This window comes from Acipenser ruthenus, chromosome 9, assembly GCF_902713425.1.
Source record: "Acipenser ruthenus chromosome 9, fAciRut3.2 maternal haplotype, whole genome shotgun sequence".
Classification (NCBI taxonomy): Eukaryota; Metazoa; Chordata; class Actinopteri; order Acipenseriformes; family Acipenseridae; genus Acipenser; species Acipenser ruthenus.
Genome location: NC_081197.1, coordinates 53,665,285 through 53,682,908, shown reverse-complemented (window position 1 = coordinate 53,682,908; position 17,624 = coordinate 53,665,285). Strand labels below are relative to the sequence as shown.

Here is a 17,624-nt window from a genome sequence, read left to right as displayed (position 1 = left end):
TGTATGTGTGTGTGTGTGTGTGTATATATATAAATATCTATCTATCTATCTCTATCTATCTATCTATCTATCTATAGCTCAAAGAGCCAGCTGCCCAACGTTTCGATATGTTGTACATATCTTTCTCAAGGGAGCCTGTATTTGAATCAAAACATTGGAGGTATTTATAGGTTTTTGACAGCATGACATCTACTTGTTATTGTTTACATTCAAATCCATGATTTATTCTTACATGATGTAATGGTGTTCTATATATTGTGACATCATTTTTACTTCTATCTTTGAATCTGTATTAATTCTAATTAATGTTACTTTATATAAACTTATATTTTTATTATATCATGCAATGCTGGCTCGGATCAGTCTAGATTTGGCCTCCCCAGCGCATCAGCATGCACAACTTTTGAATGAATTCTGTTTGTTTATTTAAATGTTATATATTTATTGAAGTTAATTAGTTCATTCTTTTCTGTTGAGTCCCACTGGCATAATCGTGTTCAGTCTATTTATCCATTTACTTTCTTTTATTCTTCTATATGTCGCATTGTCTAATTTGAGCTGTTCTAATACTACAAACTTTACATCATTTATGTCATGTCCCTGACTGGTGAAGTGCTGTACTATTGGTTCATTCATTTTTTTATTTCTAATTAATGAAAGGTGGTTCTGAATTCTTTTATATAAAGTAGTTCCAGTCTCTCCAACATATTTGATTTCATCACATTTTTCACAGGCTATTCCATAAACGACATTGCTATTTTTACAGTAGGTATTAGTTTTTAGTGGATATGTGTTGTTCTTATGTTTAACTATATTTTTACTTTTGTCCATGTATTTACACACTTTACATGTACTACTGCCAGTATTTGTAGAACCCTTTCTGTCAATTATTCTTTTATGTTTACTGTGAACTAAAATACAGCTCAGCGACTGATAACTAATTTTTAGTCCACCGACATAAAAACGAGCACTCCCCTTTAATTTAACACACCCTTTAAAGTTGTTATGTCCTAACGTAAAATTGTACACATTCTGAGATCCTGCTGTAAACTGCAAGCATGAACAATTTTAAAGGCAAGACTATTGCTGTTATCGGGAGGTAAGTTTAAAAAAAAAAAAAAAAGTTAATTCTTATTAAAAACTGTCAGCTTTTTGGTGTTGCATGCATAGCCATCTCAAGACGGGATTCTGCTCGTTAAAAAACAAGTATTGAGTTTATAATACCTACCGGTGCACGTTTTCAGTTTGATTTTAATTTACAGTTAAAAGTGGAAATAAGTCTATATTGCGGTACTTAAGATGTGATATTTCAGTGCAATGGTACAGTATAATATTTTAGTGTAATGTTATTTATATCTATTGACGACAGACTTGAACAAACCCAGAACTTTAATTTCCATGTTTGTAGTCTACTAAAATCAAATCAGTTTCGACCTTGTTCAAATAGTACCGAAAAAAAGGTTAGTATCTCGTGATCACGACGTACGGAGTCTCCAGGTCAATATCAGTGAAACCTTTTTATTGTATTGTTACAAGTTCCCATGTGTTGCTACAACTGTATGTAAGGTGTGTGTGTGTATTGTTTTAATTTTTTTTTACATTTTAACCACTTTTTTAAACTTTTAAACTGCATTCCCTGCCTCAAGATGGCTTCCCATGTACCTGCATGTACCTTTCAGAACTACATTTCCCATCATCCTCCAGCTCACATATGTAACTGAGATAGGGTGCGTTGTTAAATTCACCGCAGCATGCACCGATGTAAAGTGGATTCACCAAACCGTTGTTAAATTCACCAGGAGTTGCTCAACGAACTGTTGTTAAATTCACCGGTTCGTCACCGCTGAAGCAGCGGATTCACCGGGGTTGAGAGTCAGTGAACTGCAGCAAAACCAAAATGGCCGCTCCCTCACTCTGGAAGTTTGTCTTGTACTGAGATACTATTATCAATGTAATTGTAGATTCAGGGTATTGTTAGAACATGTGCCAGTCTATTTGGGAAATCTTAGGAACCTTTGCTTTCCCCATGCTGATGATGTAAGATAAAAGGGAACATTTTCCTTCCTCTGTACCTTGAAGCCTCATCGTTAAAGGCACCTTGTGAGGTTAACCTGTCAGATACAACTCCTGCAACTTCAAGGCTGTCTTCAAACACAAAATGGCACAACATGCCATTAGTATTTTGAGCACAACTGATTAGTCATGGCAATTATGAATGAATTTGAATGAATTTACATGACAAAATGAAAAAGTCTAAACTTATTATTATTTATTTCTTAGCAGACGCCCTTCTCCAGGGCGACTTAGTCATCAACAATTACATTTCAAGAATCACAGTGCAAGTAATAATACAATTAAGAGCAAGATAAATACAATGATGAATACATTAAACTTAAAGTTATGGTGTAAGTTGTCACCTCCACTTAACACTACTGCAAATTGTAATGTGTATCATTTGTCTAGTCTTTGGACATGTTTATCATTTTATATCCTTGACCTAACACAACATATCAAATGAAATATTTTTTTGTTTTGTTTTGTTTCAGTAATAAAGTGTAATTCTAAAACTCAACCATCTTTCCTGGTGTAATGTCTTTTTTGTTACAAATAAACACAACATTTGAATTTCTCTCTTCCCGTTTAGTGGCCTCATCGGTCGAAGCTGGGCCATGGTGTTTATCAGTGCAGGATACAGAGTTAAGGTTTATGATGTACAGACTGGTCAAGCCACACATGCCATTGAAGAAATAAGGTTTGTAGAAACTTCTACCTTGCATTATGAATTTAAGACATTATGAATTTAAGACATTATGAATTTAGGGCAGCAGTGTGGAGTAGTGGTTAGGGCTCTGGACTCTTGACCGGAGGGTTATGGGTTCAATCCCCGGTGGGGACACTGCTGCTGTACCCTTGAGCAAGGTACTTTACCTAGATTGCTCCAGTAAAAACCCTACTGTATAAATGGGTAATTGTATGTAAAAATAATGTGATATCTTGTAAGTCGCCCTGGATAAGGGCGTCTGCTAAGAAATAAATTATTATTATTATTATTATTATTAAGACAAGGGTTTTAAGTGTTTTACTTAATATTGAGGTATACTGAGCATCAAAAGAAATGTATCACTTATTTGAGCATCAAAAGAAACATATCACTTATATTTGAGCACCAAAAGAAACATATCACTTATATTTGAGCATCAAAAGAAACTTATCACTTATATTTGGATAAAATTCACTAGATGTGATCGAAAAATGACAAGCTCTGTTTTAGAGCAGGTGCAGTGACTTTTTATTACTACTAAGGAATGCTGGAATCTTACATTTTGATGTGATCTTTAATTGATTGTCTACCTGTGAAACGAATCTGTTGGGGCACATGGATGGACCAGGGGTAGTTTAGGGGTGGCTGTATTTGGTGTATCTTTATAGGGCTGCTCCCCATTTCCGATTCTGCTGATTTATACTGTATTTGTACCATAAAATGTTTTGGTCCGAGCCTCTGGTACATTACATGTATAACCATAAACGATCTATGAATTGGATCACTGTATGCTTTCTTCCTTTATCACTGCTAGGTTATGATAGGGACCAGGTTTCTCATTAGCAGTTAGTCTTGTGTGAAAACAAGACTTTTGTAAACAATATTTTTAAAAAAAAACTACATCTCATAATGATTTGCACTGTCCCCATTCCCTCGTTCTCATTCCCCGTTAGAATGCAGAACGACTGGTAAAATAGCTCCCTCAGGTCATTCTACTAGTGGGTGCTTCAGTGAACACGACTACTGTGCTGTTTTCATAGTGCCTTGACCTTTTGATGCAGCTGAGTTATTTCACACATACTATGCCGGTGGAAGCACGCATCAGATGCTGGCTAATGTCTGTTTTTGTTATGGAGAGGCTTGTTTTTTTTTGTCACCAGCTACTAACAACAACGGTACTTTTAGAAATATGGCTTTATATTAATCAGCTCTTCAAGGGGTGAAAGTTAGTTCTCGGTGGTGTTTAACTAGGAATTTGTGTTGCTCAATAAATGGCAAAACACCAGTGGCTTACATGACTCCACCTGAGAGATCAGAGGCTGTTTGTTTTGTGATCCCCCAGCAGGGATTGATAGTGGAAGCAGGTGCACACTGCAGTAATACTTCTGGAGAACTGCTTGACTATCTAGCGGTACTGTCTATGGAGGCTTTTTGTCTGTTCGTTCAACTGCATTTCTGTACGCTTGTCCAATTGTAATGAAACTAGCTAATGCATTCTTTAGCGCAAGCTATTGAGTTTCATGATCTGGGGGTGTGTGGATACAGTCGTTCTGCCTGTGACCGTCTGTCTGCATGTCATACTAATTGGCCATTTAGGATGAAACTTGAAAAGGACAATCCTTAGCACAAGTTATTTAGATTATCTGTTAACCTTTAAAAAAGTCTATCAGAGGGCAGTGCCATCTTGGAATGATGCAGAAAACTAGGTTACATCACAGAACTATAGAAAAATTGCCAGCAAGACCCTCACTGATGCTTTCGACAGGATTGCCAGCAATTATGCTCTATACTGGCCCATGGTTTAATACTGGCCCATGTGCATGAATACTCCTCAAAGCCCAATAAAATAGACAGTCAGGAAGAAATATGCACCCCTGCATGTTTTTTAGGAAGACATACATACATCAAATTATTATTATTATTATTATTATTATTATTTATTATTATTTATTTCTTAGCAGACGCCCTTATCCAGGGCGACTTAGAGTCGTAAACAAAAATACATTTCAAGAATCACAGTACAAGTATTAATACAATTAAGAGCAAGATAAAATGCAATCACTTCGTTTCTAGCAAGTACAAGTATATGACAAAATACGATTCAATAACGGAGCAGATAACAGTGTCAGTGATAGTTACATCAGGCTATAGTTAAATACAAAATACTACAGATTAAATGACACTTGACAGATTACAGTACTCTAAAGTACAGGGTTAAATGCAGTAAAACAGGGAGCAGATAAGAGCAAGTAAAGTGCATTTACGGAAGAGTGATAAGTGTCCAGATGGAAAAGAGGAGTTTCTACAGGTGCTGTCTGAAGAGGTGAGTCTTGAGGAGGCGCCGGAAGATGGTCAGGGACGGCAATCCTGACATCTGTAGGAAGATCATTCCACCACTGCGGGGCAAGGGTGGAGAAGGAGCGGGCTCTGGAGGCAGGGGAGCGTAGAGGAGGTAGAGCCAGTCTTCTAGTGCAGGAAGAGCGGAGAGGTCTGGTGGGGGTGTAGGGAGAGATGAGGGTCTGGAGGTAGCTGGGTGCAGTCTGGTCAAGGCATCTGTAGGCGAGTACAAGCGTCTTGAACTGGATGCGAGCGGTGATCGGGAGCCAGTGGAGTGAGCGGAGCAGTGGACTTGCCTGGGAGAAGCAAGGCAGAGAGAACACCAGGCGAGCAGCGGAGTTCTGGATGAGCTGGAGCGGACGGGTGGCGGACGCAGGGAGGCCAGCCAGGAGGGAATTGCAGTAGTCTAGGTGGGAGAGTACCAGGGCCTGGACCAGGAGCTGGGTGGTGTAGTTGGTGAGGAAGGGTCGGATTCTTCGTATGTTGCTCAGGAAGAATCGGCAAGTGCGTGCCAGGGTGGAGATGTGCTGGGAATAAGAGAGGCAGAGGTCCAGGGTGACTCCGAGGTTCTTAGCTGAGGAGGAGGGAGAGAGTGTGGTAGATTCCAGAGGAATGGAGATAGAGAGATCAGAGGAGGGGAGGAGGAGGAGGAGGGAAAGAAAAGGAGGTCAGAGTTAGAGAGGTTGAGTTTGAGGTGATGCAAGTGTATCCAGGAGGAGATAGCAGACAGACAGGTAGAGATACGGGAGGGGATGTGGAGTCAGAGGTGGGGAAGGAGAGGAAAATCTGAGCATCATCAGCATAGAAAAGGTATGAGAAACCAACTACTAGTATTCTTGTTTAAAAATACATTTTAAATCGTTTATATATACTTTAGAAATAAATTATAATAAAATCTGAGCGTGAATTTAGCGAGAGACATCGTAGGTTTTCAAGACACCAAGTGTACCATCATACACGAATGATTGTTAATCCCCTGATTTGAAAAAATTTTCTCGACTTTTAATTTGTTTTTTAAAAAGTCTATGCAGAAAACAATGAGAGCGCCATATTGTCTAGAACCGCATAGCAACAATATCCAAGGAAGTAAGTGTTTGTGACGAAAGCACTAAAGAGCCGTATTGCTGTTATCGGGAGGGAAGTTAAAAAAAAAAGTTAATTATTATTTAAAACTGTCTGCTTTTTGGTGTTGCATACATAGCCATCTCAAGACTTGGGATTCTGCTCGTTAAAAAACAAGTATATTGAGTTTATAATACTTACCGGTGCAAGTTTTCATTTTGATTTTAATTTACAGTTAAAAGTGTAAATAAATCTATAGTGCATGCATCAACAGTACTGTTAAGATGTGATATTTCAGTGCAATGGTGCAGTATAATATTATTTTAGTGTAATATTATTTATATCTATTGACGACAGACTTGAACAAACCCAGAACTTTAATTTCAATGCTTGTATTCTATTAAAATCAGATCACCTTCATTGCGAATAGCTGAAACAGGTCTCTTTGTTCAAAGTGGGAGATTTATGGCACTTTTTTGGTCCAAAAATATACTCCTTTTTAATAAATGGTTTTAGTGACATTTCAAAGTGATAAAGAAAGCCTACAATGTTGCCATCACAAAGCATGCTGACTTAAATCAGTAAATAAACATTTTAAATTAGGCCTGCCAGTTTGTAGCAGTTATTTTTCTGCATCCCTGTGATGGTGTGTCATATTGGGAACCAGTCTCAAGTCATTTTAAACATACAGTTGGATATATGATGTTTCTGTATGTATTGTTTAGCAAACAGCTGAAGGAGCTGCAAGAGGCTGGAATGCTGAGAGGATCCTTGAGTGCTCAAGAGCAGATGTCACTCATCAGCTCCCAGGAGGACCTGAAGCAGACACTAGAGGGAGCTTTCTTCGTTCAGGTTGGATTTTGATATTGACAGACAGTTTGCTACTCCTAACTCTACACAATTGTACAATGCAGTGCACATTTCTTGATGAAAACCACACACTCAGTACAGTAGAAAAATACAACTACATTTTTAAAACTATAGTATTTACTTCTGAATTTTAATACAGTTTTTCAGAAGGGTACAAATTCACCCAAGTACAAACCAGGCATAAACAACTCTGATTTATAGGCTTGTAAGTAGTTTTAGAATGTTTCTAATTACTTGTTTTTTTTTCTTTCCTTGATATTTTTTTCACACATCAACAGTTACCTGGTTTTAATTATAGGACCGAAATCAGTAACAAACTCATTTAAAGTGCATGCCTGAAGCCTTCTAGGAAACATACAGTGGAAATGATGTTTGCATTGAGGACAGAAGAAACGGCCGAGTTTACCATCCCGTTCTTATAGCAGCTCTGGTACAGGTTTTCTAACAGCGCTTCACAAACTACAGTTGAGCCGACACTGCAGACCAAACACCTCTTTTGATCACTATTATTATTAAACTCCAGCCATGGGTACATCTTCAGCCAGTTTGCCTGAATATCTGTCTTTATTTAACAATACCTTCACTGACATCGTTTATTTGTGCTAAGGCTGTATCTAAGCCTCTAGTCTAATCTATGTATTAGTTGGTGGTGTGTGACGCGTTTAGTAAAAATACCCAGAATATTTATTTTTTGCCAAATTACCCTTTGTATTTTTTCATTATCAAAGTTTCTTGTTATTAAATTTGATTTTTTTTTTTTTTATACCATTTGATTTTTACAATGGAAAAGTGACCTATATTTTATTTTTGTAACAATTAGAGTGTAAATCATTCAGAAAACATTGATTTGCATTTGTTTGAATTACAATTTCATCAACATAATATGCTCTCTCTATCTCTTTTTTATTGTTTTGTGAATGAGTATAAAATCGCCTTGGTGCCCTTGGGTTGGATTTATGTTTTGCCTTTTTGCCCCCTAGAACTGTCTTGGTGCCCCTGAATCTTCACGCCCAACAAAGGCAACATTGCCTTGCCCTTCATGACCTTAACTTCATGCCCTGGAAATGTCACATTTTTTTTATTCTGGTCAGTTTTTTGTTAAATATGGAAAACTACAAAGTGGTATGTAATTAAATATGTTAACATAGCATAACATATGTAAGTCGAGTAAAATATTCCTTCTCTGAGGGCATTTAGTTTCTGGGCTTACGTTTCCATGGACGCCATGAATCGCAATGGACTAATCTGTTTCAAGCTTACAAGCGAAGGCCGAACTGTACAATCATATACCTGAGTCAGTAACCATAGAGCAGAGTTATGACATTGTTTAAAACAACCTACGTTTTCTATGTAAGATCGTCTTTTTTACTCAAGTGTACGAAATACAGTGAGTATATGTTATAGCATTGACTTCGAAGATTGATCTGAAACCTAGCATATACAATTAATTCAGAAAATGATATTCACATTGCACAATTAATGAATATGACTGATTATTTTATTTTTATGTGCTTTGTTTTGCTGATTCAGCCTTTATTAAATGAAAAATATCACTATATGAGCTACAAGATGTACCGGTCAGATCTTTTGCTGCATAATCAGTTGCTGTAAAACTGTGGTCAAGTCATATTTGCAGTTTACACACAAAATGCAGATAATAAGTATACCCACACACACGTATTATTATTATTATTATTATTATTATTATTATTATTATTATTATTATTATTATTATTATTTATTTCTTAGCAGACGCCCTTATCCAGGGCGACTTACAATCGTAAGCAAATACATTTCAAGTGTTACAATACAATACAATAAGAGCAAGAAATACAATAACTTTTGGTCAAGCAAAGTACAAGTGTGATAAACCAAAATTCAATAATACAGCAGATAATAGTGATAGTTACATCAGGATATGATTAAATAGTGATAGTTACATCAGGATGTGATTAAATACAAAGTACTACAGGTTAAACACTTGGCAGATTACAGTATTCTGAAGTACAGGATTAGATGCAGTAAAATAGGGGGCAGATAAGAGCAAAATAAAGCACATTACATGAAGGGTGATAGTGTCCCAGGATACAAACAGAGGAGTTCTACAGGTGCTGTTTGAAGAGGTGAGTCTTAAGGAGGCGCCGGAATGTGGTCAGGGACTGGGCAGTCCTGACATCTGTAGGAAGGTCATTCCACCACTGCGGAGCAAGGGTGGAGAAGGAGCGGGCTCTGGAGGCAGGGGAGCGTAGCGGAGGTAGAGCTAGTCTTCTAGTGCAGGTGGAGCGGAGAGGTCTGGTGGGGGTGTAGGGAGAGATGAGGGTCTGGAGGTAGCTGGGTGCAGTCTGGTCAAGGCATCCGTAGGCTAGTACAAGAGTCTTGAACTGGATGCGAGCGGTGATCGGGAGCCAGTGGAGCGAGTGGAGTAGCGTGGGCGAAGCGAGGCCGAGAGAACACCAGGCGGGCAGCAGAGTTCTGGATGAGCTGGAGCGGACGGGTGGCGGACGCAGGGAGGCCAGCCAGGAGGGAGTTGCAGTAGTCTAGGCGGGAGAGTACCAGGGTCTGGACCAGGAGCTGGGTAGCATAGTTGGTGAGGAAGGGTCTGATTCTTCGGATGTTGTTCAGGAAGAATCGGCAAGTGCGTGCCAGAGTGGAGATGTGCTGGGAATAAGAGAGGCAGGGGTCCAGGGTGACTCCAAGGTTCTTAGCTGAGGAAGAGGGAGAGAGTGTGGTAGATTCCAGAGGAACAGAGATAGAGAGATCAGAGGAGGGGGAGGAGGAGGGAAAGAAAAGGAGGTCAGATTTAGAGAGGTTGAGTTTGAGGTGATGCGAGTGCATCCAGGAGGAAATAGCAGACAGACAGGTAGAGATACGGGAGGAGATGGTGGAGTCAGAGGTGGGGAAGGAGAGGAAAATCTGAGCATCATCAGCATAGAAATGGTATGAGAAACCATAGGATGCGATGAGGGAGCCCAGGGAGCGGGTGTAGAGAGAGAACAGGAGATGACCCAAGACTGACCCTTGGGGGACTCCAGTTAAGAGAGGGTGAGGTGTGGAGGTTGCTCCACGCCAGGTTACCTGGTAAGTGCGGTTGGAGAGGTAGGAGGAGAACCAGGCCAGAGCAGTGCCAGAGATCCCCAGGTCACCAAGAGATGATAGTAGAATAGAGTGATCAACAGTGTCAAAGGCAGCAGAGAGGTCGAGGAGAATTAGGACAGAGGAGAGAGAGGCAGCTCGGGTACACTTTAGTGAGTTGGTGACAGACAGGAGGGCGGTTTCAGTGGAGTGAGCAGAGCGGAAGCCAGATTGGAGAGGGTCAAGCAGAGAGTGGTTGGACAGGAAAGCAGAGAGCTGGCGGTGTACAGTCCACTCGAGGGTTTTAGAGAGGAAGGGTAGGAGGGAGACAGGACGGTAGCTCTGGAGGGAGGTGGGGTCGAGGGTAGGTTTTTTGAGGAGGGGAGTGATAGAGGCTTTTTTGAAGACAGAGGGAAAGATACCAGAAAGTAGAGAGGTGTTGAGGAGGGAGGAGATGAAGGGGAGTAGAGCAGGAGCAGCAGCTTGAAAGAGGTGAGTGGGGAGGGGGTCCAAGGCACACGTGGTGGGTTTGTGACCCTGGAGCAGGGAGGAGAGGTCAGAGTCTGAGAGGGGCAAGAAGGTGGAGAAGGAGGGCGAGTAAGTAGGGGATGTAGTGGGTGTAGGGGTTGGAGCAGGAGGGGGTGCGGGGGAGGGAGATGTGTTAAAGAGTTTGCGGATATCTGAGATTTTAGAAGAGAAGAAGGAGGCAAAGTCATCAGGGGAGATAGAGGAGGGAGGAGGAGGGGGGGAGGGTTTAGGAGGGAGGAGAAGGTAGAGAATAGTTTACGTGGGTTGTTAGTGGAGACTTGGATTACAGATTGGAAATAAGCACATTTAGCAGAGGAGAGAGTCGAGGAGAAGGAGGGAGGAGAGTAGATAGTCGAGTTCATCCAGAAAGTGAGTGAGAGGCCCAGGGGGGCGGTACAGAACAATGAGCAGGAACACATACTTTGCTTATCTATCTATGTTTAAATAGGCACGGTACTCAAGACGACTCAAGACAAAGGTGATTTTAAAAAGACTATCTAAATTCTCTTTTTAAGAAGTTCAAGTCAAATGGAAATGTTCAAACTTATTTATAGTACTATTCTCTTCTTCCTCTTCTGTTAAAGTCACACTTTCCATGTCTTCCCAAAACACAGCTATATGTTCTTTGTATATTAGGCAAGAGCAATAGTGGGGGAGGGGAAGGAGGGTATTTGCACGCTAAATGTAATGCTCTAAATAAAGTACTTTTTTACACAGGAAAGGGAACTGACGCTTGCGCATAGACGCGCTGGTGTGGCACTGTCTACTGCGCATCAAAAAAAAGAAAAGAAAAAGTGAAGCGCTGGTGTGTCCAGGCCTTTGTAGGGTGCTAGAAGGCATGGTGCAAACATAGATACACAGTATAACTATGTAGGCATTAATGAATGGGTTAACTCTGCATTTGCTTTCACTTTGAAACTTCTTACTCCTACACACTCACCAGCTGTATAGTTGGCTCATTGATTTGAGTGTCTCTCGTGGCGACACGTTCTGGCAAAATTGAACTACCACAGTATTACATTGAAAGTCTTAAGTAGAGTGTTTACAATCTATGTTAATAACTTTGACCCTTTTCCAGGGTGCTACATAAACATCTATGTGTTTTTGTGACAGTCTGGCTCGCAGTGGTGACGTCACGGACCAGGAAGTAGAAACCAAAACAATGGATGGGCGGTTGAAGCTGAGTGCAACGGCACTCAGCGTATTTATTAATAAACAAAACAAAAGATTTAAACAAAACAACAAAACACAAAACAAAAAGGCACAAGGGCCAAACGAAAAACCAAATACTCTTTAGCAGTCGTCTTTAACTGTCGTGATTTTTCGCTCGCTCTCTCCGCTCCCCGTACTCTCCTCTGTACACTCCACCCCGAGTGCAGAGAGCTGCAGGTTTATATATTCTGGCCGAGGGATTAACTAGTTGTTAATTATCTTATTACCCCTTGGCCAGATTCTGCACGCGTTTGGTAAGGATGCATGACTGTCAGCTAGTTAAATGATCAGTAGCTGATCAGCCACGCATCCTCACGGGGTTTTTAAATATATAATAAAAGACGCTGCGCTTTTACTCGCGCCGCAAACAAAAATACAAATAATAATACATAGGGGCGGGACACTCTACAGCAAGTAGTCGTAATTTAATTTAATACAAATTGACTGCAACCACCAGCCAAAAAGGGAAGCTTCTCCAGATTTCCTATGAAATAGGTGCTGTACAGTTTGGCGTTCCTCAGGGCTCTGTTTTGGGAACTTTATTGTTCAGTCTCTGTATGTTACCTCTTGGGGACATTATTAGGCAATACATTCTCGTCTTTCATTTTTATGCTGATGATACACAAATCTGTGCTTCATTTCCAGCGCAGGCAGACAGGGCAATAAATACACTTATAGAGTGTTTAACTGAGATCCGATCATGGATGGCTACAAACTGGTTGAAAATAAACCCAGATAAAACTGAGGTTTGTGTTAATTGGCTCTAAACTGGGTTTAATGAAATGTAATCCAATCAATATTATTTTTGAAGGCAATTCCGTTTTACCTTTCACTAGAGTGAAGAACCTGAGCTTTCTTTTGATCTCCATATTAATTCTGTTATATGAATAGCTTTTTATCATTTGAGAAATGTTGTCAAATTAAAGTCTGGGCTGGATATGAGGGATGCAGAGATGTTGATATATGCATTTATAACTTCGCGTCTTGATTACTGCATTTCTTTGTTTGTTGTTGTACCTGCCACTAAAAGAAGGCTTCAGCTTGTTCAGAACGCAGCTGCCAGACTGCTTTGTCACGCTCGTCGTTCTCAACACATTACTCCAGTGCTCACGTCCTTACATTGGTTACCAGTGAGCTATCGAATTGATTTTGAAGTTGCTGTAATGATTTACAAGGTCCTGCATGGATTAGGGCCATCCTATCTCCAGAACTGCTAACTCTGTATATTCCTACTTGTTCTTTGAGATCAGAAAATGCAGAACTTTGAGTTCTTCCAAAAAGTCATCTTAAATGAGTTGGATCCAGAGCTTTCTGCTGTTATGCTCCTAATCTGTAAGAAAGCGCAGAGTATAGGTTATTGAATACATTACATTGGTAGGAATTTACAAGACTGGATTATACGATAGCCACCATCTTAAATATACAAAATGTGCACAAGGGTAAAAGAGCCTCTAAGGAAACAGAGCCTAAAATACAACTTTCCTTAATAAAACACTCAATTATAAGATAATCACAAGATCATGAAATAGCAATGTCTCAGACCTATTTAATGGAACCATTTCACTTGATTCCACAAACTATTCCAGGTGGGACACTGAGACCAAGCCAGGCTTCATATAACAAAACACCCATTAACAAGTGCTCATTGCTTCGTGACCCGGTCAGTGCTAGAAGTAGGTTTCCATAAATTTCAAATATGTAAATTGTGTAGGATAGAGAACACTTACTCTGACCTGGTTGACTATCACATGCTACACAACACAAAGATGTTATATTGCCTTTACTACTTCTGGGTGAAACATCTAACATTAGTTCCATTGTTCTTTATTGGCTTACAGTGCAGTATTATTTTAAGAAACAATACACACCATTTTAATAGGAACAGTCAGGATAAGAATGAGCCAAAATCTAAAATGCATAATTTGAAAGAAACTTTTCTCACATATTTTACAGAAAGATACTGATTTTACAATGAAGCCCAAGTACTAAACTCCATTGAAATTAATATTCCCAGGGCTTTGTTAGTTAAGCTCACTAATGTTTTGGCTAATGCCTATACCCTATGAAATTCATAACAGTTTTTGACCTAGCTGAAGCAAAGGAGTAACACTGCACATATGAGAAAAGGCAGGCAACCCAGACTTTACTTGAGAAGAACCTGCAGTTCACTTTCGCTTTATGCTTTGTCTGCATAACCCTTTGATTATCTGCATTACCTTGGTAGATGACCTTGTTTGTAAGCAACAAACTCTTACATTTCCATTGTGGTTAACTACCATACGTTGGAAAACAATTCAGTATCACTAGCCAATCAGCTTCAAGCTATACCTGTGAATCTGTGCAAGCACCAGCTGTATTTTTAAGCTTAGTTCAGAGAGACACAATTGGTCCACATTTATTTTATTATCTACCAAAACCAGCCCATCAATATTTTGCACCGACGAAAGAAACCATTCCCATACCTGCAACTGCCGAGTCCGCCAATCAGAGCCTGTCAGCTGGACTGGAGGTAAGATGGCATCTTTCAACAACAACAAACCAAGACACGCACAGTTAAGTAATATTACTCCATTCAGAAAGCTAGCACTGTAGATAAACTATAAGCAGCTCTGACAAGTAAAAAAGTTATTTGTTTAATAAAGTATTTTTTTCTCTAATTATGGGTGTTGTCCTTTAAGAACATTTTTGGGGCTATTTTCCTAAAACTCATTATAAGTACAAGGTAAATGTCAATTTTAGAGTGTTTTTTTTTTTAAGAAATAATGAGAAAAATAGTATTCTAATAGCAATAGTGCCCTCTCGATGAAGGTATCTACGATGTGGTAGTTGACCTTGTTGACATTTCTAAATATGTGTAGAATTCCAATGTGAACGGTTCTAGCTATGCTATTGATTCCCCATAAAGTTCGGTCCTGTACATATGGAGCTGGGATGTTTTTTTCTATTTGGTAATTTAAGGGTTATTATATTTCATTCTTTTGTTTGTAGTAGCTCAATTTAGCATTTTCCAAAGCTTGTCACTTTATTAAGATGGGTACTGACCAGCACGCTCACAGTCATTTAAAAAAAAAGCATTGTCTTGTAACAACAAGGTCTTGAAATGTGTTAACTACTGTGTTTCATCAATTACGTTTGACTTGGTGTTGGATGCTCTTTAGCAGGATCAAATAAATAATTAAGGAACTGTTTGGAATAAAGTCCTGCAATGAAATGGAATGGACTGGAAGAGTCTACCCATATATTTTACTAACCTCATTAAGCAGCATTTTTTTAATTGTTTTTTTAACTGTATACCAATGTTTGCATCATGCCTTTCAGAACCTTAAAATAAAGTCTGAAGAAATGGTATGGCTCTGGTGACAGGAGTGGGTGGTAGTGGTCACCTGAGGATCTGGTGAAGGTACATCAAACAACATCATCACACAATTTCATTTCATTATGATTTTCAAAATCCATCATTAAAACGGCTAACAACTTAGGAAAGGAAACGGATATATGAGAACGGAGAGTACTTTGCAAAGGACTAGTTCAAGATCTGCAGTTAGCAAAGACATGGAGCTCCAGGTTTGTGACTGTGACTGGAGCAAAGTGACAACGGTTAGGGGTTTGAAGATTCATCAATGGAGAATGAAATGCTTGAGGGAGAAGGGACAGGGTCTCGCATTGATCACTTTTTACAAAGTCAGTCGAATGGATAGTTCACAGGATATCAGCACCCCTGTCATAGATGAGAAGAGGACTTGCATAAACACAACTAGTGATGAGCCTAATGTTCCTTGTGAATCCGTTCAGAGGAAGAAATGGATGAGAGCAGAACAAAGTCAGAAGGAGGCACACTATCTATTAAAAAGGGTAAAAAGATAAGCTTGCAACAGAGCGCCTACGGAAGCACTGCAAAAAGGAGTTTCCGAGAACTAACTTTTATGAATACCCATTACAATTTGCAAAGAAGTTATTCACCAGGGAGAAAAGTGGCACACTAAAAGCAACTGTCTGAGCTGGAGAGATATCTTGAGGAAACACACACAGATTGAAAAAGGCAGGAGCCTATAAATATAACAATTCCTTTAGACAACCCCACTTGTCAATCCACCAGAATACCAAATGGAGGACTGCGCACATAAGTGGAAAGAAGTAGAGCAAGCTGTGAAAAAGGCAAGGGCATCATCTCCTGTGCCTAATGGAGTTCTGTACAGACTGTACAAGAGTGCCCCTGGTGTTCTATGAATCCTGTGGAAATTGATGAAAGTAGCATGGGAAAAACAGGTTGTACCAAGAGCATGGTGCCTTGGTTAGGAGATTCTACGAGTATCAGTCAGTTTCGCCCTATTTCCCTTTTAAATGTTGTAGGCAAGATTTTCTTCAGCATTGTTGCACAGAGATTGTCAGCTTACCTATTGAAGAACTGCTTCATTGACATTTCAGTACAGAAAACCTGTATTCCAGCTTTCCCAGGATGCTTAGAGCACATCATTGTGATCTGGCAGCAAATTCAAACAGCTAAAAAGAAGAGGAAGGCGCGCCATGTGGCATTCCTGGATTTAGCTAAAGCGTACGGTTTAGTACCACATGAGCTTCTTTGGGCAGCATTTGATTTTGGCACCAATTAGAGCATACATGGATGACATGACAATCATGACTACAATAGTAGTCTGCACTAATCGGTTATTGGGCAAACTAATCAATAAAATTGAATGGGCACAAATGCAATTCAAGCCCACTAAGTCAAGGAGCATTTCTATAATTAAAGGTAAAGTAGTGGATAAGAGGGTCTACATTAATGGTGAGGCAATACCAACAGTGTTTGAGAATCCTGTGAAAAGTCTGTGTTGAAAACTGGAAGAAAGTGGGCGGCAAAGGAAGCTGTGGAAGCTGCCCTTCGAATCGGTGATAGCATGAAAGAGGAGGCCTTGGTCTCAGCTCAGCTCCTCCTACAGGCACAAAGCAGCCCCAGCTCAATGGAGGAAGCTGGTAGTCAACGAGGTGCAAAAGCAGGAGGAGAGGATGAGGTGCATAAAGGCCAAGCAGGGAGAATGGACGAGATCGGCTGGCGAGATCTATGGACAATGGAACAGAACAGGATCAGTTTCCTCATCAGGTTAACATAGGATGTTCTCCCATCACCACAGAACCTTAACCCTTTGAGTAGTGAGTTCTAAAATGCACTGCCGGTCCTACAGGAGTGAGTTTTTTTTCTGTCTATTGCATGCGCTTGATTGTTACAAGTACAGCATACAAACAAGCTGAAAGATATATGTTTGTATGTATGTATGTATGTAATGAACACTGACAAAATAGACAAATAATTTTTACCGTAAATAAAACAAATATATAATGTTTTATTTTGTCATAAGGAAAGGTTTGGACTAAAAAATAACAGGTAGACAATAAACAGCGGGTTGGAACAAACACAACAAGACATCCTAAGAAAAAAAAGGGCTGAACGAGAGGGAGACACAAATAAATCATATCCGGGTAAACGGAGTGAGAGTGTATAATGCTTCAGCGAATGATACTCCTTGAAGCATGGAGCAACGCACAGAGCTTTGGCGCTGCCTCTTCGCTGGACGCCTGTCACTTGATGTTGATGGTAAATATTCTTCACTTACATCTTCACTGACACACTCGCTGACATCCGATTCAATGGAAGAATTGTATATATTTGAATTTAAATCGGAATCTGAATTCAGTATTATTTCTAATACTTCTTTCTCACTGAGCAATTTTCGTAAGTTTACAGACATCGCTGACATTTTTGTGATGGTTTATTGTATGTAATTCA

General features: G+C 39.7%; 1 protein-coding gene across 1 annotated transcript in view; it reads left to right on the top strand.

Annotated features, from left to right (window-relative positions):
• The first annotated feature begins 962 nt into the window (after positions 1 to 962).
• The window catches only part of LOC117406054 (lambda-crystallin), a 46,703-nt gene continuing 30,041 nt past the window's right edge, over positions 963 to 17,624 (top strand). The window contains exons 1-3 of the mRNA XM_034009765.3: positions 963 to 1,099; positions 2,645 to 2,752; positions 6,886 to 7,012. Of these exons, the coding sequence (XP_033865656.1) occupies positions 1,059 to 1,099; positions 2,645 to 2,752; positions 6,886 to 7,012 (276 nt within the window). The 5' untranslated portion in view covers positions 963 to 1,058. The remainder of the gene's footprint in view (positions 1,100 to 2,644; positions 2,753 to 6,885; positions 7,013 to 17,624) is intronic.